Source organism: Leucoraja erinacea, chromosome 15 (assembly GCF_028641065.1).
Source record: "Leucoraja erinacea ecotype New England chromosome 15, Leri_hhj_1, whole genome shotgun sequence".
Taxonomy (NCBI): Eukaryota; Metazoa; Chordata; class Chondrichthyes; order Rajiformes; family Rajidae; genus Leucoraja; species Leucoraja erinaceus.
The window spans coordinates 5437566-5459655 of NC_073391.1; the positions used below are offsets into that span (position 1 = coordinate 5437566).

Genomic DNA, 22090 nt, shown 5'->3' on the forward strand with positions numbered 1-22090 from the left:
AACAACAAATTGGATTGCATCTGTTGGGGGGAAAAGAATGAATGACGTTGCAGGTGGACACCCTGCATCAGGTCTTCTTGATACTGGCTATTTTCCCTTTCCACACTTAGGCCTGATGCAAGACCTTGACCTGAAACATCAACAATCCAAGTGAAAGGTACTGATTGTGGATGATCAGCCATGATCACATTGAATGGTGGCGCTGGCTCGAAGGGCCGAATGGCCTACACTTGCACCTATTTTCTTTGTTTCTATGTTTCTGTGCTTGGATAGAGTGAATATAGAGAGGATGTTTCCACTAGTGGGAGAGTCTAGGACCAGAGTATATAGCCTCAGAATAAAAGGACCTTTAGGAAGGAGATGAGGTGGCATTTCTTTAACCAAAGGGTGGTGAATCTGTGGAATTCATTGCATCAGAAGGCTGTGGAGATCAAGTCAGTGGATATTTTTAAGGCTGAGATAGATAGATTCTGGATTAGCAGGTGTCAGTGGTTCTGGGAAGAAGGCAGGAGAATGGGGTTGAGAGGAAGAGATAGATCAGCCATGATTAAATGATGTAGACTTGATGGGCTGAATGGCCTAATTCTGCTCCTATCACTTATGATCAATTCCTTTTTCTCCGCAGGTGTTGATCGATCCACTGAGTTCCCCTTGCAGTTTATGTTTTGTTCTTGTTTCCAGCATCAGTAGTCTCTTGTGTCTCAGATCCTTGACTGCATGCCATTGGATGGCATTAGACACTATGAGGAAGCCTGTGACTGAAAACATTATAACTTAACTGGCAAAGATTCCTAAGAAATTATCAACCATCCGAAAAGAGAAGGACATTTTTTTAATTGTTAGTCTGGACTATTTATATAGGTTAAGGCTGAGAATAAACAAAGGAAATTAAGGCCATGTGTGGCTGAAGCGTCTGAAACAAAGCATTATAGAAAGGAGCATTTATAGAGACTATTACAATGCTCAACACTCAGGTGCTGGTGTGAGTGTTTCACACTGATTTTAATGGGCACTATGCAAGCTTGGTGATGTAAAAGCACCATTATCAATGAAGATTGAATAGATACAGTAAAATCCATCTACCAGACAACATCTACCCCTGAGAATTTGTTTTTCGAAAAAAAATTTTGAACAAGCGATTTCATTTTGGACACAGCTGGAGTTGTGACCTCAAAAATCCAAGAACCCAGCTGTGTGATTTTTATAGCAATGAGGCAGGATTGAAAAATAAATCTGCTTAATAGTCTGCACCTGCTGTTAGATCAGACGTTTCTTGCTATTCTTTAATTTAATGTCGCTCATCATGTCTGGTGTTGTTCGATAGTAGCGGAAAAAATATTATTGAAATAAGCAGAATGTCAAAATGTTAGTCATTATGCTTAAAACAGTCACCAGCCTTTGGGAGGTCTATTTTCCATGATTTGCCTGTGACCTATTCTATCAGTGATGTTATATAAAATTACATGCACTTTGGTTTCAATCAATTCCTGCTTTGTTTTATCCTCTGAAAATAAATAAGTGATGAAAGCTTTCGTAACTACAGGATGAAAAACATTTTCAATTCTGTGGAAGGAAAGTACTGCAGATTAACATAATCTGGGCACCATGTCTGTGATTGTATCATACTGCGATTGACATGAGGACATCATTGTTAAATCCATCTCTCTATAACATTATCCAAAAAATAGGAAGTCCTTCAAGACTATTTGGACCAATTACTATCTTTGACTTAAAAAAAAAATCTTATTTCTTTTCACATGGAATAAATTGTAGATTATATTTCCAGAGCAACTGCATTAGTTGCTTGGAGGCTCGGGTGGCATGGTGACGCAGCGGTAGAGTTGCTGCCTTACAGGGCCAGGGACCCGGGTTCGATCCTGACTATGGGTGCTGTCTGTACGGAGTTTATACGTTCTCCCCACGACCTGCGTGGGTTTTCTCCAGGTGCTCCACTTTCCTCCCACACTCCAAAGCCGTACAGGCTTGTAATTGGCTTCGGTGAAGATTATCAATTGTGCCTAGTGTGTGTAGGATAGTGTTAATGTGCGGGGATCGCTGGTCGGCGTGGACTGGATAGGCTGAAGGGCCTGTTTCCGCCCTATATCTCTAAACTAAACTGAAAACTAAATTTTTAAACATGACAAATTTAACATATTGTCCAAATAGCTAGAGATACACAAAACCATCGCAAATAACCAGACCTGCACATGGTGCTTGTTGATATAAAATAGTGATGCTGCTTAAATTAGAAATAAATATATATTTGATCCAAATTTTACTATAGCAGAAAAATTATAAACATTTTAAATTTATAAGCTTGGTTGAAATTCAGATTTAAGAGGCACTGGCGACTGAATGGGAACGTGGCATAAACCAGCCAGAAAATCATGATGTGATCCATGGACAATCATTGCAATGTGAGAGCATTGCCAAGTGTTTGCTTCCTGTTCTCTTATAAGTTAATGCATGTAGCCAGAACTAGCTACAACATTCATTAGATATCGACATTACAGAAACAAAGAGTAGGGATTAACGGGTCCCGTTCAGAATGGCAGGCAGTGACTGGTGAGGTAATAATAATAATAATAATAATAATAATAATAATAATAATAATAATAATAATAAATTTTATTTATTGGGCGCCTTTCAGACATCTCAAGAACACCTTACATAGGTTAACAGGAATATAAACGTATAATCAGAAAATAAATAATAAAGACATCACAGAAACACAAATTAAAAACAGAATTCAGTCCAAAAACAAAAGGTACCGCAAGGCTTGGTGCTGGGACCGCAGCTATTTGCAATATATATTAAAGATTTAGATGAAGGGATTATAAGTAACATTAGCAAATTTGCAGATGACACAAAGCTGGGTGGCAGTATGAACTGTGAGGAGGATGCTATGAGAATGCAGGGTGACTTGGACAGGTTGGGTGAATGGGCAGATACATGGCAGATGCAGTTTAATGTGGATAAATGTGAGGTTATCCACTTTGGTGGCAAAAACAGGAAGGAAGATTATTATCTAAATGGTGTCAAGTTGGGAAAAGGGGAAGTACAATGGGATCTGGGGGTCCTTGTTCATCAGTCAATGAAAGTAAGCATGCAGGTACAGCAGGCAGTGAAGAAAGCGAATGGCATGTTGGCCTTCATAACAAGAGGAGTTGAGTATAGGAGCAAAGAGGTCCTTCTGCAGTTGTACAGAGCCCTAGTGAGACCACACCTGGAGTATTGTGTGCAGTTTTGATCTCCAAATTTGAGGAAGGACATTCTTGCTATTGAGGGAGTGCAGCGTAGATTCACAAGGTTAATTTCCTGGATGGCGGGACTGTCTATGCTGAGAGAATGGAGCGGCTGGGCTTGTGTACTCTGGAATTTAGAAGGATGAGAGGTGATCTTATTGAAACATATAAGATTATTAATGATTTGGACTCGCTAGAGGCAGTAAACATGTTCCCAATGCTGGGGGAGTCCAGAACCAGGGGACCACAGTTTAAGAATTAGGGGTAGGCCATTTAGAATGGAGATCAGCAAACACTTTGTGAGTCTGTGGGATTCTCTGCCTCAGAGGGCGGTGGAGGCCGGTTCTCTGGATACTTTCAAGAGAGAGCTAGATAGGGCTCTTGAAGATAGTGGAGTTAGGGGATATGGGGATAAGGCAGGAACGGGGTACTGATTGGAAGAGAGTTGTGAGTCAGTGGGATTCTCTGCCTCAGAGGGCAGTGGAAGCCGGTTCTCTGGATACTTTCAAGAGAGAGCTAGATAGGGCGCTTGAAGATAGCGGAGTTAGGGGATATGGGGAGAAGGCAGGAACGGGGTACTGATTGTGGATGATCAGCCATGATCACATTGAATGGCGGTGCTGGCTTGAAGGGCCAAATGGCCTACTCCTGCATCTATTGTCTATTGTCTATTGCTTCACTAGGGTGCCCGAGCTTTAGACTAGTTCAGTTTAGTTTATTGTCACATGTACCGAGGTACAGTGAAAAGCTTTTGTTGTGTGCTAACAAGTCAGCAGAAAGACAATACATGATTACAATCGAACCATTTACAGTGTACAGATACATGATAAGGGAATAACGTTTAGTACAAGGTAACCAAGAACTAAATATCAATAAGGACTGACAACCACCATGTGAAATGTAAGTGTGTCAGTTTAAGGAGAGAATGGATTGTGACTATGGTAATTGTGGTCATGTGTATTGACCAGTTTAACCTATTCAAGAATGGCATAAGGTGGGACAGACCAAACTCCATGGTATTCTGACATTGCTCTGAGAGTCTTGTGGAGGACGTACTGAATGGGAGAGATATTAACCTTCAATCACACCGTAAAAATATTGCATGAGGAATGTGTACAAAACCCTGGGACAGATTACTTTACATTGTTTTGTTTAGTTTAGTTTAGAAATACAGCACAGAAGCAGGCCCTTCGGCCCACCAGGTCTGCGCCGACCAGCGATGCCCACACATCCTTCACACACAATTTATCCATTTACCAAATAAACTACAAATCTACACGTCTTTTGAGTGTGGGAGGAAACTGAAGATCTCGGAGAAAACCCAGGCAGGTCACGGGGGGGAGAACGTACAAACTCCATACCGACAGCACCCGTAGTCGGGATCGAACACGGGTCTCTGGCGCTGCAAGTGCTGTAAGGCAGCAACTCTACTGCTGCTCCACCGTGCCGCCGTATGTGTGTGTCATCAATGCAATGTCCAGTCTGGTTAACAAATGAACACCAGTTCATGGGTTATATCAGGAGTTGCCTGCAATGGCTGAATAAACCTTGTATTGAGTACAGCTGTGTCCGCACCTTCTGAATGAAAAATGTTCGTTGTGACCAGCACGCTCCTGTATAAAGCTTTACCAAGGTAGCAGCAAGCCATGGCAGAGCAGGGATTGGAGGGGGAAGGCTGATTTTCCAATGCCAGGTTCATACTGAAACAGTGGGAGCAAGTGATTAAAGAGTGTAGTCAAAGGAGCAAAGCACTCAGGGCTAGAATGCAGAGTTGGGAATACAATGTAATAGCCTGACATGTGTGCTCAAGGTCAGTGAATACATTAGAAAATCCCTGACAAATGTGTCAGAGTGATCACACTCTGCTCCATGATATAGATCTCCATTAGCTATTTCACAATGATCTGTATCAATCAGAGTCCCATTTAAAATCCTAGAGCCTGCCACATAGTCGCATACTTACCATCACTCAAACAATCATATCCATATCTCACAGTTTACGCACACTCCTTGTTTATTCAGCCACGGATAACATTTTGCACATATCACACTGTAACAAATTCATTTACACTCTTCCCTTTTCTTGGAGCAAGTGGTGCCACAGATATAATGCCAGCAACAGCATTCTGACAGCAGAGAAAAAAACACTGTCCATAAGCTCAGTTTTCAGGACAAAGCTGTGCTGGCTGTTAGTGGGATGGACACCTCATGGTTTCACTGAGGACAGTGATATGCCAACATCTAACCCTGTTGGTTGATTAAGTGCACACCATTCACTTTTGATCTGTCTTCACAATAATCAAACCTTTGTGTCCTTCTCGCAAAGACTCGACAACTTCCACCTGTCTGGAGCTTGGCTATGAAAGAGGAACAAATCTAATTTCTCAACCTGGTTAGAAGCTGCCTGACTTGCCGACTTCCTCCAGCAGTTTGTTTTTTACCCCTCAAGATTCTAGCATCTACAGTTGCTTGTGTCTTTATTTCCCAGTCTATTGTTCAAACCCACCCTCTCAGATGCAGATACTCTATATAGTAGAGGTTCATAGAGTGACACGGCACAGAGACTGGCCTATTGACCATCTTGTCCATGCTGACCAGCAGGTACCTTTAGTCAGTATACAGTCTGGTAGCCATCCATGCCTTGGCAATTGAAGTGCTCAATGATAGTTGCTTAGATGTGATCTCTAAACATGATGAGTTACTGGGTAGAAGTGTAGTAGGGCATGTAGTAAGGTAGCTCATGTACCAGCTCCCTGGAGGACAAGACTACCCTGAACAGGGCAGTCTGCAGACAAAGACTAATAACAGGATGTTGCTATAATCTTCAGCTCCACCCTGGCTGTAATCAAACATAGTAAATATTCATAACCACTGCGACTTGAAAGGACACTGGCAATGTGATCTTTTCTCTGGACTGAAATTGTAGATCTCAGGGGTGGCACAGCGGCGCAGCAGTAGAGTTGTTGCCTTACAGCGCTTGCAGTGCCGGAGACCCGGTTTCGATCCTGACCATGGGTGCTGTCGGTACGGAGTTTGCACGTTCTCCCCGTAACCCGCGTGGGCTTTCTCTGAGATCTTCGGTTTCCTCCCACACTCAAAAGACATACAGGTATGTAGGTTAATAGTAAGATTAAATGAGAACTTACTAGTTTGAAGTTTGATCTTGATTTTATGAGGAGTTGCGATGAGCGATTACGTGAAGAAGGGCTGTCCGTCTGCGTGCGTGTCAATCTTCAAAGCAGCGGTGTAAAATCACAGATAAAAAAAAAACTAAGAATAGTAAGATTGTGAAAAAACTAGAACTTCCATATGACCTTGATAAATGAGGGTGGGAGCGGTGGGCACGTAATCACTCATCGTAACTCCTCATAAAATCAAGATCAAATTTCAAACTGGTAAGCTTGTTTAATCTTACTATTTTACTTCGGAGTCACGTGAGTGACTACGTGAAGATTTCAAAGCTCTGTTATTTCACGCCGGTTGCGAATCCAGGCGTCACACACTGATTGGATTGACTATGGATGAGTGTAGTCCTTAAAGCGTTCAGACATAACGTAGTTAATAACACTGGTGCTTTAAAGTGAAAAGAAATGTTTCAATAGTAACCCCTCCAATTCTGGGGGGAAACTAGGACACAGAACTTAAAACGGTATGTGCAAATACGCCCCGGTTTTATATTATTTTGTTAACCCATCTTTAGCCGCTAGGATTTGTAGGGGGTCCATAGCTCTTTGCCGACGTTATGTGGAGCACTTTGGGGTCAATGAAAATTGACTTCCGCCATTAACTTGTGCATCTATATAGTCGATAACTTATGATGAGGTTTTTTATGACTGATCAGGACAGATTGCTCAGAGCCTCTGAGGTTCCTCGTAAATCTCAGATATTGATGTAAATGTGTTACCACACACAACCGTGGGTCCTTAGGATATGCCATGAACTCTATCTTAACCCCTGGCATTCCTGGCCTGCTCTGTTTTATCAAGTCCCTGATGACAAAAGTTATTTTGTTGACATTGGTGGTCATGTAGTCAAGTCGCAACTTGTGCAGAGTCTGGACTCTTTGTGCTGTTACCAGCGCCATTAGCATGACCACCTTTAGAGTGAGTTTTGATAATGGTAAGGACATAGGCAGTGCCCACTGTCGAAGTAAAGTAAGCACCATGCTCACATCCCAGATGTCCGTGTACCTTGGCCTTGGTGGTGTAGAATTGTATATACCCTTCATACATTTGGTTATATGAGGGTGCGTTCCTATCGATCCGTGCCCTGCTTCTGGCACTATGGATTGCACTATAGCCTAATTTATGGTCATAGTACAGGGTGGATAGGAACTCGAGTATATCTGTGATCCGAACTGTGTCATATGAAATGTTGTTGGCCTTGCAGAACATTTCCCACTTCTTTATATGCGAGACGTACTGTTTTTTAGTACCATCCTTCCATGCCACTGTAATCACATCCACAGTTAGTTTGGACAGTCCAAGACCTTGGTATGGCCTCCTCAGAATCTGCAAACCAGTAAATTGATTTGGTCATGTAGTGGATGGTTGCTCCCCATAACTGGGTGCTCTAGGAGGTCCCTGCTCTTGGGTACAGCCATTAATGGCTGGGTTATTATTCCCAAGATCTTCGGGAACCAGGCTTGTGTAGGCCAATCCGGCACTACCAAAATGCCTGTGGCTTTGTCTTGCTTGATTTTTGTCAAACATCGGCTGATGAGGCAAAATGGAGGAAATTCATACATGAAAATTCCTCCCTAATTGAGGGAGAAAGCATCCACTGCCACTGCTCCTGGATCCGGCTCCCAGGACACATATTTGGGTAACTGATGGTTTAATCTAGATGCAAACAGATCAATATCTGGGATGCCAAATCGTGTGGTTATTTCATTAAAAACTGCACGATTTACCATCCATTCTGTGTTGTCATTAAATATCCGTGACCTGGCATCTGCCACCGTGTTGTATCTACCTGGTAGATAGACAGCTGTGACCCAAATATCCCTCTCGATACACCAGTGCCAGATAAGATTTGACAATCTGTCACAAGATACAGATTTAACACCACCTATGTGATTGACATATGCCACCTCTGTAGTGTTATCAATCTGAATCTGAACATGCATATGTTGCATGTTGCTGCAAAAAGCCTTGAACTCATAATGTGCCCCCAACAATTCTAGGTAATTGATTCCATGTTGTTGATAGAATTAAAGACTCCTGCTCATTCCATCTATCCCCGCAGCTGGTGACTGTGTCAGTTGCTCCCCATCCTAACCTGCTTGCATCAGTTTGTAAGACCACCGATGGGGTTTCCAGCAAGATTTCCCTTGAGCTATGACGTATATGTTCATCATCCACCATTCTAATTCAACAATGGCCTCAGCTGGCAATCGCATTGGTTTGCCGTATTGACTAGCGTGGGATCTGAGTGCTCGTTCCTTTGCTTGTTGTAAATTGTGATACTGCTGGAAATGCAGCTACTAATTTGCCAATTACACTCGCCGTCTGCCTGATAGATTGCTTATATTTGACTATAAGGTCATTGCAGGCTTTAATAAGATCTAGTTGTTTGCCCCTGGGCAACGTCACTAACATATGAACTGTGTTAATTGTGAACCCCAGGTAATCAATAACCTTGGTAGGTATCAATTTTGATTTAACTGGGTGGATGAGGAACCCAAGTCTTTCAAACATGGTTTTTGTTGCTATGACTGATGATTCTGCCAGTTCTTTGGTGACCCCAAATTATAAAAATGTCGTCCAAATACGCCATGCCTATGTGATTCTGAGATTGTAATAGACCCAGAATAGGTTTCAGTAGTTTTGTGAATAGTCTGGGGGCTGAAGTTAGCCCATTTGGCAGTGCCTTGTATTGCCATTCCAGGCCCATCCAGTTAAACTTCAAATAACTCCTGTGCTCTTTGTGAACAGACACCGAATAGCATGCATCTTTAAGGTCGATGCATGCCATATAACCATTTTTGGAAACCAACTGTATAGCTGTGCTAAAGTCATCCATTTTGAAATGTTTATATTGCACATATGTGTTGAGTTCCATAAGATCTAGAATGATACGACACCCTCCATCTTTTTTCTCATTTGAGAAAATATTGAATATGAATTGGTGAGGTTCTGTATGTGACCTCTCAATTACATTTTTTTCAGATAATGTTTGAATATCTTCTCGTATATCCATAGTTTCTTTTTGAGAGAAAACATATGTGCGATTAGGTGAATGTTGCATGAGTGGTAATGAATCCAAATTAAACTCAATTTTGAACCCTTGTATACTGTGCAGTATAAACCGATCAGTTGTGACCCAACACCATTCATTCAAGAAGTATTTCAACCTTCCTCCCACTGGTACTTGAGGCCTGTCTAAGGTGTTCCCCAAGGAACTAGGTTGACTTACCTCCGATGTTACTAACGGTATGGCGCTGGTTTCTTCTCGCGAGGCTTGGAGGGTTGAGCTGGTGGTTGCCCTTTCCACATCATCGCTGTGGGCCGGCTGGGGCCTGCCCCTAAAAAAGACCTTGATGCTTCTTGTGTCGGTCTTCCACTTGTGCCTGGGCCCCTGGGCGTGTATCGCCTGAAGCTGTAGGGTGCATCCTTTGCGACGGACCCTTTTACGTGTTCTGGCCTTTGTTATGAGGCGGACAGTTTTTGCCTCGTCGTCCAGATCCCGCACCTGCCTTGGCAGATCTTCACAAAATAGACAGTTGGCTGGCTGGACATTGCTGGCCTTACATAGCACAGCACATTTTGAGTTAATTGATGGTCTCATTGCATTTTTACGCAGGCAATTAATCTCAAAATGGGCATTACACAGTAACCGCTGGGAGGCCGCAATGCCCCTGCCAGTCGGTCGCTGTGCGTAGCTTTCAGACATAATGACGCTCATGCAGACGGACGGCCCTTCTTCACGTAGTCACTCACGTGACTCCGAAGTAAAATTGATTTGGTATAAGTGTAAATTGTCCTTAGCGTGTGTAGGATAGTGTTAATGTGCGGGGATAGCAGGTCACTGCGGACTCGCTGGACTGAAGGGCCTGTTTCCGCACTGTATCTCTAAACTTCTTTATTGCGTGTCCATCTTGTTACAAATGTTGACCTCGCTGTCATCGTCCGTCCTGAAAAGGACGCCAGCTTCCGGCGACAATCAGTGGAAGCCGTCACTTGTTGCAATAGATGATGGCGGTAGCAGAATTAGCTCAGGATACTTCCAGTTTCCAGCCCCGCGACGTGGACGCTTCTGCTATGGGGCCATCTCTAAACTAAAAACTAAACTCTGTGGAGGAGGAGAGAGGGTGGGGTGGGGGTGAGTGGTGGGAGCATCGGTTGTGGGCAAATGTGGGGAAGCGGATGAATACATGGTCTGCTACGAGGTGAAAGGACATGTTGATCAGTGGGTAAACACGGTGGAGCAGCTGGTAGTACTGCTGCCTCACAGCACCCGTGACGTGGCTTCAATCCAGACCTCCAGTGCTGCCCACGTGAATTTGCACATTGTCTCCGTTTTGTGCTGTGTGATTCTTTGACCTCTATGCACTCTTGTCAGAGAAGCTTGTCAGGGCGGCAGGGTGGCGCAGCGGTAGAGTTGCTGCCTTACAGCACCAGGGACCCAGTTTTAATCCTGACTACGGGTGCTGTCTGTACGGAGTTTGCACATTCTCCCCGTGACCTGCATGGGTTTTCTCCTGGATTTCTGGCTTCCTCCCGCACTCCAAAGATGTACAGGATTGGAGGTTAATTGGCTTAGGAAAATGTAAAATTGTCCCTAGTGTGTGTAGGGTAGTGTTAATGTGCGGGGGTCTCTGGTCGGTACGGACTAGGAGGGCCGAAGGTCCTGTTTCCACGCTGTATCTTTAAACTAAACTAATCTAAAGGTTTAGTGAGGCTTCAACTCTAGCATACAAATCTATGCTGTCAGGCTGATAGACAGCTGATGATGCTGCCTCCATCAACTGGAGCTAAGGGTGGGATCGGTATATACCAAGTCACATTACTGTCTCTGATAAAGACTGGGGAAATTATTTCCGGTGACCTGGACAATATTTACTCTCAGTCAACATTGCATGGTCATTATTACATTACTGTTTACTGCGAGAAGACTTACTGTTGTTGTGCGTCCTGTGCTGACTACATTTTAAAAGTCGAAGAAGCTTTGTGATGTTTAGAAAGGTGCAATAAAAATGCAAATCTTTATTTTGTTATCGTGGAGCTTGAGCTCCTTGGCATGATCTGTTTACTCGACATATATTTGGCAGCTTTTAGCTGTGCGGACGCTAATGCCGTTAGCAATACAGCAGCTGTGAGATTCATGCCATACAAATCAGTCACCATATTGGTACTGAATTGGCACCAGAGTGCTAGAAAAACAAGGCTATAGAGCCAATTTTTGTAGCTAGCAGAGTAATGAGTTCCGGTTTATGTTGCAAAATGTTTGCATTTTGAAACTAATGACAAAAGCTTTGCTATCATTTAATTTAGCTTAGAAATGTAAGAGGTATAAATTAGATTTTTACCGCGTCTAATCCAAAACTTAACATTAACCTAACCAAAATTTGGTATTTTGCTCAGTATGATAGGATTTGGGAAAGAGAATGGTCACTTAAGGGGCGACCTAATTGGTGAGTCCAGAAGAGTTTGAAAACCTCCTTCGACTATGTTGAAGATGTCCTTTGACCTCCTTCGACGATGTTGAAGACTAGCTTCGACTAGCTACGACTAACTTCGAGAAAATTGGACACCGAATAGTGGAGAGTGAAGACGACCTCCTTCGATCTCCTTCGACCTCCCATCGACTATGATGAAGACTATCTACGACTACCTTCGGCTACCCTCGATTACGTACGACTAACATGCCGACCTACTACGACCTACTACGACTAAACCTACGAGTAAAAAAAGCATAAATTTTTACCATGGCGACCTTTTTTCACTCGCAGTTTAACATTGTGAAAAAAACGTCGCGACCTAGCTGAGGCCTCGAGCACGCGGAGACCACTCTCGAGCATGAAGGAGAGTTACGAAGACCTCCTACGACCTCGTGTCGACCATGCTGCGAGCATGAGTCGAGGGCAAACTCGCCAGGAGTGGGACAGAAGTGGGTCACTAAGATAGGAATGAAAAGCTGGAGTAACTCAGCGGGACAGGCAGCATCTCTGGTGAGAAGGAATGGGTGAAATTTTGAGTCAAGAATCTTTTCTCGAAGGATCACCCATTCCTTCTCTCTCAAGATGCTGCCTCTCTCACTGAGTTACTCCAGCCTTTTGTGTCTATCTTCTGTTAAACCAGCATCTGCAGTTCCTTCATACACATTTCATCACTTATTCTCTTGTGTAGCCTCCATTGTCCATTGTAGGCTGGGATGATAAATGACTGTGAATGTCATGGAGCTTCAAAACATTTAATTTCAAAGAGAAATCCTGTGGCATCCTGTGATCCTGTGGCAGCAGTAGGCCGTTAATGCTGGTAAAGTCTCTCTCTGTACCAGATGAGTCACAAACAAGAAGAGGGAGCCGGCCGTCCAATGTGACACTGACCCCAGGGTCACGTTGCTCAGCATGGTCTAAAGCCCCCATGTGCTGGAAGGATCTGCAGATGCTGGTTTACATCAAAAATAGACACAAAATGCTGGAGTAACCCAGCGGGACTGGCAGCACATTCTATCTATCCAGACATGCTGCCCGTCCCGCTGTTACTCCAGCATTTTGTGTCTATGTTCGGTGTAAACCTGCATCTTCAGTTCCTTCCTACACCTGAATCTGGTGGTACATACCTTCATGCTTTTGTATCTGCTGCCATTCCGACCATGCCTAATAAACAGTGACCTTTAACGTCAAGAAGAACGAGAATGTCAGGGAGCAAGGCTAACTGCAGGTTCCTTTCAAATAGAATAGAATAGAATAGAATAGTTTCTTTATTGTCATTGTAACATGAACCATGTACAACGAAATTTAAAAATGTCAGCCAGTCAGTGCACCATTCAAACATTTCTAAAAGCTAACGATACATACAAGGTAAAATATTAAAAGATAAACAACTAAAATAAATATCACGAAAATCATCCTGTTTTAATTTTTTTTCACCATTTCTTTATCATCATGAGATCTAAATCCTGGAATTCCCCACCCAACAGCATTCATTCTTGAAGCAGTGGGAGATCGTCTTTGTATTATTTGCACAGAATTTTACTCAAAACTTTTTTCTTTAATTCACTTATGGAATATGGGCATTGTCACTAATGTTGCTGCCACTTATCAGTCCTCGTCCAAATACTGGCCACTCATTGCTGGATGCAGGAATGGACTTACATTGCTCAGGAGTCAGGAACGTAGCTGCACTCACCAACAAGCAGAGGAAAGACAAAACAGCTAAAGATGATCAGGCCCAGCACATTCTCCCTATTAACCCCTGCAACTTTGTACTGAGACTCACCCTTGCAATCCCTCTTCTTTGATTTTCCCTTTTAAAGTTAACTTCTACAATTACCAGTCAAAATATTTTTTTATGTTACTTGGTGTGAATATTTTCTTATGTTAATTACTTCATAATATTCCGCTGCTGCAAAGTGCCTCAAGACATTTTACTAACTAAAAGTCACAATATATACAAATTAGAACTGCCGGTGATAATAATACATGTTAGAATAAGATTAGATTTTCCATTGGAAAACTGATTTGGAAAACGTCACAAATTGGTTCAGTGTATTACCATCAAGTTATTTTAAAGGTGATTTCAAATGTTCATGTAAATTATAACTGCAGCTGACAGATATGAAGATTATTGAAATGTTGATTACTGAAATTCTATTTGTCTGGAAAGTTAAGCTCCCAAGATTTGAGAAGTGAGATTAAAAGATATTATTTGTGATGGATGGAGTGATAAAATTCATCAGGTCCCAACCTGTTATAGAACTGAACTTGATCTTGTTCTAACTATGTGGTCTATTTCATAAAAATATGAATGTACTGTCAAAATATCACTATGATATTTCACATCATTGTACTTGTGGATGGATTCTTAAAATGCATTCAACTTTTTTACATTCTTCGACTGATCTGAAATCCAAAGCTGACACTTGCACACATTTTAATTTGGTTTAATTTAGAGATACAGCATGAAAACAGGCCCTTCGGCCCACAGACCATCGATCCCCGCACACTAACAGTACCCTACACACTCTAGGGACAATTTTACATTCATACCAAGCTAATTAACCTACACACATGTACGTCTTACAGGGAAGATGGCAATTCAAGGACACAAAACCCTGTAAGGACCGCACACTATCCCCGCACACTAACACTATACTACACCCACTAGGGATAATTTACAATTTTATCATAGCCAATTAACCTGCAAACCTATACGTCTTTGAAGTGTGGGAGGAAACCGGAGCTCCCGGAGAAAACCTACGCAGGTCACGGGGAGAATGTACAAACTCCGTACAGAAAGCACCCATGGTCAGGATCGTACCTGGGTCTCAGGCACAGTAAGGCAGCAACTCTACCGCTGCGCCACTGTGGAAGAAAAATTAATTCAACAGATTTTATTGGATCAACACATAAATTTAACGTGATCATATTGGTTATAGAAAACTGCATATAGTGTCTGAGATTTAATATGTTGCAACATGGCAATGCTCATCATCCTGTATTGTTATTTGTTCTACAGGATACATTTGAGGTTTTGTCAGAAAACTGCGAGTTCGATGAAAACGCTGGCTCCTTTGTGGCATATTCACGGGCAACATCAATGTTAAAATCACTTCCTTATCCAATAACTGGAATGAATGACCTGGAGGGACTGCCTTGTCTTGGAGACCAAACAAGAGTTATAATTGAGGTACGAAACATTGTGAAAAGCTCTACAAGTCATTGTTGTTGACGTTGCTAGAACAGAGATTGAATATTACAAACCTCTTCACGTCAACCACATAATCTGAAGAGGACTGTATCTTCATTTGTTAATATTTAATTCTGAAATGCGGAGCATGACTACTGATATCAATATTTTCTCAATGATTTAGTTTGATCATGTCGACGGGGCTGACATTAATATGTTGTCAGTTTGAAGAAGGGTCTCAACCCGAAACATCACCTATTCCTTCTCTCCAGAGATGCTGCCTGTCCCGTTGAGTTATTCCGGCATTTTGTGTCTATGTTCGGTGTAAACCAGCATCTACAGTTCCTTCCTGCATAATGATATGTTATCCTTTCATTCATGCTCAGTGTGGATATCGTCATATTCTTTAACTTTTTAATGTATAACTTTCATACTCATCCTTTTGACATCCTAACCCTTTAACCAAAACAAACTACTGTCAAATTCCCGCCCCACATTTCTCCTAACATCAATTACGTCAAATCCTCCTCACCTCAGACTGAAGATACACTGCTTGAGGAAACAGGTACACAGCATTTCAAAAGTAGCCAAGTGAACACTTGAAATAGCATTGCATATGAAGCCATGGATCAAGTGCTGATAAATGGGACTACTATAGATGGATGTTAGATAGTCTGCATGGACATGCTGGGCTGAAGAGCCTGCTTCTGTGATATACCCCTATGATGTGTGGCACTTTACTTCCTCACACTACATTATTTAGTTAACTCTCTGCTATCACATGGTACCCACTCCTCAATTCTTGGTTTTACCCCCTGTAAAGAAGTGTTGAAACACACGATGTCTTCACAACTAGTTTTATTACTAACATTTATATTGCTAAACATTTGTGCCCTAGCTGTCCGTGGTCTGTCACTGGAGCTAGAGAGAGAGCTGGAGGTGGGGAGGTTAAAATTATACTGAAGATAATGGGGAGTGGTTAGTAGTGGTGAGGTCACTATGTTAAAGGAACATGCACTGATCTACACCCCCTTTTTCTTGTAAGATCATCTGGCTTGCCACATGCACTGGATCACACTTCTGGTCCATTTTGTGAAGAATACTGTGGTGCTTGAGTGCATCCATTTGTCTTTACACTGTGAGAAAATGAAATTGGTGGTGTCTCATCCTAGTTCTATGTGACTCAACATGTGGATTGTCGCTACGGAGCCATGTCCACCCCTCAACGGGTACCAACTTCTTCCTCCCTTTGCTCCTGAAACTTGGGGATTAATGTCCAGTCATCCTTTCCCAAAGAATCGTTAGGCATGAGAGGATGTAAGTGACGATGATGAGATTGAGAAATAGTAGGGAAGTTAACTCCGTTCAGTTCAGTTTAGTTTATTGTACAGTGTGAAAAGCTTTTGTTGCGTGCAAACCAGTCTGCAGATAGACAATACAAGATTACAAACAAGCCATTTACAGTGTAACATGATTACAAATGAGCCATTTACAGTGTACTAACTATCACCCATCACATTTGAGCACAGTACAGCAGGAGAGGGAGATTGGCGAATGCCTGGATCCGATCACGTGCCATCTTTTTCATTGCCCATTGCCTTCAGTTGCCCTCTCTGCCCCCCCTGCTCCCCTTTCTCATGTCACATTGGGCTTTTCTCCAGGGAAACACAACTCGAGAGCAATCTTTCAAATGCAGCAGAAAATAAAAATGGTGTTACAAAGGTTCGAAATTGCCAGCATAATTATATGGCTTGCTATTGATTAAAATTGATTTAATGTGTTCATGCAGGAACTTCTGGAAGAAGGAGTTTGCTCCAGGGTTGAAAGTTTGTTATGCGATGAGAAGTATAAAGCAAGAAAGGTAAATACTAGACAATGGGTGACAACACAAGGTTCAAATTGTTTACAGTGATTATAGAGAATGTACTGGGAAATATGAACATGTTGCAGGGCAGCAACCCATTGTAGGTATCAGTGGAAAGCAATATCATATTAGGTGGGCAACATAGGGGATGCTTAGAATGTCTAATAGGTGTTGGTATGCACCGGAGGAATGTGCATAATGAATGTTAAGGATTGAAAGTGTAATGAACAACAGTAAGATTAAACGAGAACTTACCAGTTTGAAGTTTGATCTGTATTTTATGACTAGTTACGATGAGGGATTACATGAAGAGCCCGCTCAGCACGCATGCTCGACATACTTCAAAGCAGCGGTGTGGAATCACAGACAGACACAGTTCTTGAAATAAACATAGTAAAGAAAAGGAGACCTTAGTTATCATTGACCCATATTATTGAGGGTGGGAGCGGAGGGCACGTAATCCCTCATCGTAACTCCTCATAAAATACAGATCAAACTTCAAACTGGTAAGTTCTCGTTTAATCTTACTATTTTACTTCGGAGTCACGTGAGTGACTACGTGAAGATTTTAAAGCTCTGTGATTTCAAACCGTGTAACAGTTCATACTTCACTCGCTGCCGAAGTCTTTCGAGGGAGGAAGTATGTTATCGTAATCAACCGTGAATCTGTTTGGAAAAACAATAATGGTGTTATTAACAATAACAAGACCAAATGCTCCCCCGGGCTTAAATTATATATTTTTTTGCAGATTCTTTTTCTGCAAACGATACAGGTTCTTTCAGTGGTTTTTTATAAAAGTTTGGAACGTATACTCCCTAGACCACCCCGCTTTAGCCAGGATGTGGTCCATTGGCACGTCCATCCTCTTAGTCACTGATGTGGATGCTGCCCTGGTGGAGTAAGATTTATACACGTTAATATGTACTCCAGCGACTCCCAGTACCTGCTTGAGCCACTTGAGATAGTTTGGCTCGTCACCTGACTATAACGTTTCTTGTGGCTGACCCATAAGGCTTTTTCTCTCCCTCGAGAATTACTTATTGTGTCGATGTAGTTCAATAAGTGGGTCATGACACATAATCGTGGTTCAGGTGGGTATGCACGGAATTCCATGACTAGACCCGATGTTCCTGGTCTGCTCTGTTTGCCCAGTCCCTAATGGTAATGTAACATGGTGTAGTGGACCATATTGTCCAATCGTAGTGGATGGAGGAAACTGGACTCTTTGTGCTGAGACAAGGCCATCAGCATGTCCCTTCAGGGTGGGCTGTTCCAGGTTGAGGGACCTGGCTGGTGACCATCCCCTAAGGTACGTCAGGTCCACACTGACATCCCAGATTTGGGTGTACCTGGGTCTGGGGGATTAACCTCTCCTGAATTTGATCACCAGCGGGAGTTACCCTATGGCCTGTGGTCCTGGTGCCCGAGTTAAGTAGGCTGACAGAGCACTTCTGGCTGAATCCTTTTTTGTGGTGAAGTCCTGCCAGAACTCCAGTACAGGTTTTTGTTGTAGTTGAATGTGTAGTTCCTGTGTTTGAGCAGTTTCTTCCCACTTCTTGATGTTCGTCAGGTATGTTCCCTAGTGGACATGCGATGGAATGCTGTCATCATGTTGACAGTGCTGTCTGATCCAGGCTGAGCAGTGGTCTTCCCAATTCTGCAATCCAGGCCCAGCAGTGGTCTTTTAATGGCCATGTCCAGGACCACTGGGAACCATGACTGTGGGTTTAGTCCACTGTATTTTGCGTAGTACCCAACTGATGAGGCCCTAGTACCTATTGATGAGGTAGAAGAAGGGGAGAACATAGAGATTAGACTACCCCCCCCTCCTCAATACGTGGGAATGGATCCATAGCCGCTGCCTTGAGTTTGGTTTCATGCGACATACATTGGTACGTGGCGCTTTAATTAGAATATAAGGAAGTTGATATACTGGTGACCATATTGCTTTGTAATCTCAGCAAATATTTTGGTTTAAATGTTCGTTTACAGTGTTTAGCTCACCTGATAGGTAAGTTACTGATGGTGAAACATGTTTGACGACATACGGTTACCAATTGTTAACTAAATTGTCACATGATATCGATTTTATTCCGCCCAATTGGTTTGGTATATGTCACCACTGTGATGTTGTTAGTTTATAAACGAACATGCAAAACTCAGGAATAAACCTGCCTGGGAAAGTTTGTATATTTATTCTTAAGGCTTAAGGGCCTGTCCCACGAGCATGCGACTGCATGCGGCAATGGCAACCTAACGTGGTTGCTTGAGCCGTACGGCCTCGCAGGGCCTGTCCCACTTCGATCGCCGGAGCTGTATGGAGTTGTGCGGAGCTGGTCCCGACAACGCGCGGGCTACGAAAAACTGACACTGTCCAAAAACTCCGCGCGGCAATGGCCTGCCGGTCTGCAGCCGCTTTGAGGCCGTACCCACCGCCTCGACGGGTGTGCGCAGCGTCTCGACACCGTACGCAGCGTCGGGATCACTCGACCTCCGCGCGGCCCCCGCTTCCAGTTTGATTGCACTCGCCGCATGCAGTCGCATGCTGGTGGGACAGACCCTATACGGTACCACTCGACCTCCGCGCGGCCACCGCTTCCCGTTTGGTCGCGCTTGCCGCATGCAGTTGCATGCTCGTGGGACAGGCCCTTTAGTTATTTTTGATATTTTGAAGCATTTATTAATATACTGTAAGAATGTATATATGAACCTTAACAGAGCAATTACCTCCAGTCAATGTAAATTATTTTACTGCAGCTATTCACCAGTGTCTTTGGTGTTGGTGTGAAGACAGCTGACAAGTGGTATGGACTAGGCTTTCGGACTTTGGAGGAAATAAAAGCAGCAAAGGATATTACGTTTACCAAAATGCAGAGGGCAGGTAATATTTGGAATAGTGAATTGTACATATAATGTGCACAGTATTAACACAATGGGCAAAACCATACTCGTCAATGATTATGTTTATTTCAATTCTCCCTTTGCTTCTTCCCTGCTTCTATATGGATTGTGATTAATATGTTGACACCAAGGCAAAGGTAAACTCAAATTTGTTGCAGTAGCATCTGTGTGTTGAGAATCGTGGCAGGTTGGTTTTGAATTTCCTTCCTAATCTTGATACAAGAATGTCATAAACTGATGCTATGAGTTTGCCTTTGTTTTCATAGAAACATAGAAAATAGGTGCAGGAGGAGGCCATTTGGCCCATCGATTCTTTGTGATCATGGTTGATCATCCACAATCAGTAACTCATGCCTGCCTTCTCCCCATATCCTTTGATTCCACTGGCCCCTAGAGCTCTATTTAACTCTCTTTTAAATTCATTCAGTGAATTGGCCTCTACTGCCTCCTGTGGCAGAGAATTCCACAAATTCACAACTCTCTGGGTGAAAACGTTTTTTTCACATCTCAGTTTTAAATGGCCTCCCATTTATTCTTAGACTGTGGCCTCTGGTTCTGGGCTCCCCCAACATTGGAACTTTTTTCCTGCATCTAGCTTGTCCAGTCCTTTTATAATTTTATACATTTCTATAAGACTTCCTCTCATCCTTCTAAATTCCAGTGAATACAAGCCCAGTCTTTCCAATCTTTCCTCATATGACAGTCCCGCCATCCCGGGAATTAACCTCGTGAACCCATGCTGCACTGCCTCAAATAGCAAGGATGTCCTTCCTCAAATTAGGAGACCAAAACTGCACACAATACTCCAGATGTGGTCTCACCGGGGCCCTGTACAACTGCAAGAGTCCATCTGTCTCCTCAGATCCTGGTGAACTTCTACCGCTGCACCATCGAGAGCATCCTTACCAACTGCATCACAGTATGGTACGGCAACTGCTCTGTCTCCGACCGGAAGGCATTGCAGAGGGTGGTGAAAATTGCCCAACGCATCACCGGTTCCTCGCTCCCCTCCATTGAGTCTGTCCAAAACAAGCGCTGTCTGCGGAGGGCGTTCAGCATCGCCAAGGACTGCTCTCACCCCAACCATGGACTGTTTACCCTCCTACCATCTGGGAGGCGCTACAGGTCTCTCCGTTGCCGAACCAGCAGGTCGAGGAACAGCTTCTTTCCGGCGGCTGTCACTCTACTCAACAACGTACCTCGGTGACTGCCAATCACCACCCCCCACCCCCCCCCGGACACTTATTATTATTTATTCAAATCGTTTGCTATGTCGCTCTTCAAGGGAGATGCTAAATGCATTTCGTTGTCTCTGTAGTGTACACTGACAATGACAATTAAAATTGAATCTGAATCTGAATCTGGAGGACCTCTTTACTCCTATATTCACATTTTCATAGAACATTGAACAGTATAGCACAGAAACAAGCCCTTCGACCCCCAATGTCTGTGCCAAACATGTGCCTCTGCCTGCATTCGATCCACATCCCTGCTTTCCTTGCACATCCATGTCCATCGATCATCATCGGCCACCCTTCCCTAATAATGTTAGTGGAATCTCAAACGTTGGCCTATTTTCTTCTCATCCATCTCTATGGCCTTTCACATTAGCAAAAACAGAAGAGCTGCTCGAGGAACCCAATGGATCTGACAGCATTTCTGGAGGGAAATCAGAGCTGGTTGACATTGCAGGTTGAGATGCTTCATCTACACTGAAAAAGAAGAGGGGAGGTAGCCAATATATTGGGGTATGGGAGGGGGAGGGCAAGAGCTAACACAATCAGGTGCAGAGGGAACGAAGGGTAAATATGTTTTGTACCTATTCTAGCCACAAGTTCCAGCATCTGTATCTCTTGTGCCTTATTTCACCAGGACTGGCTTGCGGAAGTTGACATTAAGTTGACATTGGCAAGAACACATCAGAATTCTTTACGCGCTCTCTGCTTTTCTGCTCTAGAAAATCTTCCATGTAGACGTCGGGATTAATAGACTTAGTGAAATCAATAATGTGCTGGTGTATAAGTAGCAGTGTTAAGGGCCTGTCCCACTGTACAAGTTTACCCAAGAGCTCTCCCGAGTTTAAAAATAAATCAAACTCATCGTAAGTACGTAGAATAGTAAGATTAAACGAGAACTTACCAGTTTGAAGTTTGATCTGTATTTTATGAGGAGTTACGGTGAGGGATTTCGTGAAGAACCCCGCTTCCACGCATGCGTGTCATTC

At 43.1% G+C, this 22090-nt stretch overlaps 1 protein-coding gene across 1 annotated transcript in view; it reads left to right on the forward strand.

The window, feature by feature from the left end:
- LOC129704368 (DNA nucleotidylexotransferase-like) overlaps positions 1 to 22090 on the forward strand; it is a 102956-nt gene that overhangs the window by 66973 nt on the left and 13893 nt on the right. The window contains exons 4-6 of the mRNA XM_055647455.1: positions 14930 to 15100; positions 16890 to 16961; positions 19723 to 19846. Of these exons, the coding sequence (XP_055503430.1) occupies positions 14930 to 15100; positions 16890 to 16961; positions 19723 to 19846 (367 nt within the window). The remainder of the gene's footprint in view (positions 1 to 14929; positions 15101 to 16889; positions 16962 to 19722; positions 19847 to 22090) is intronic.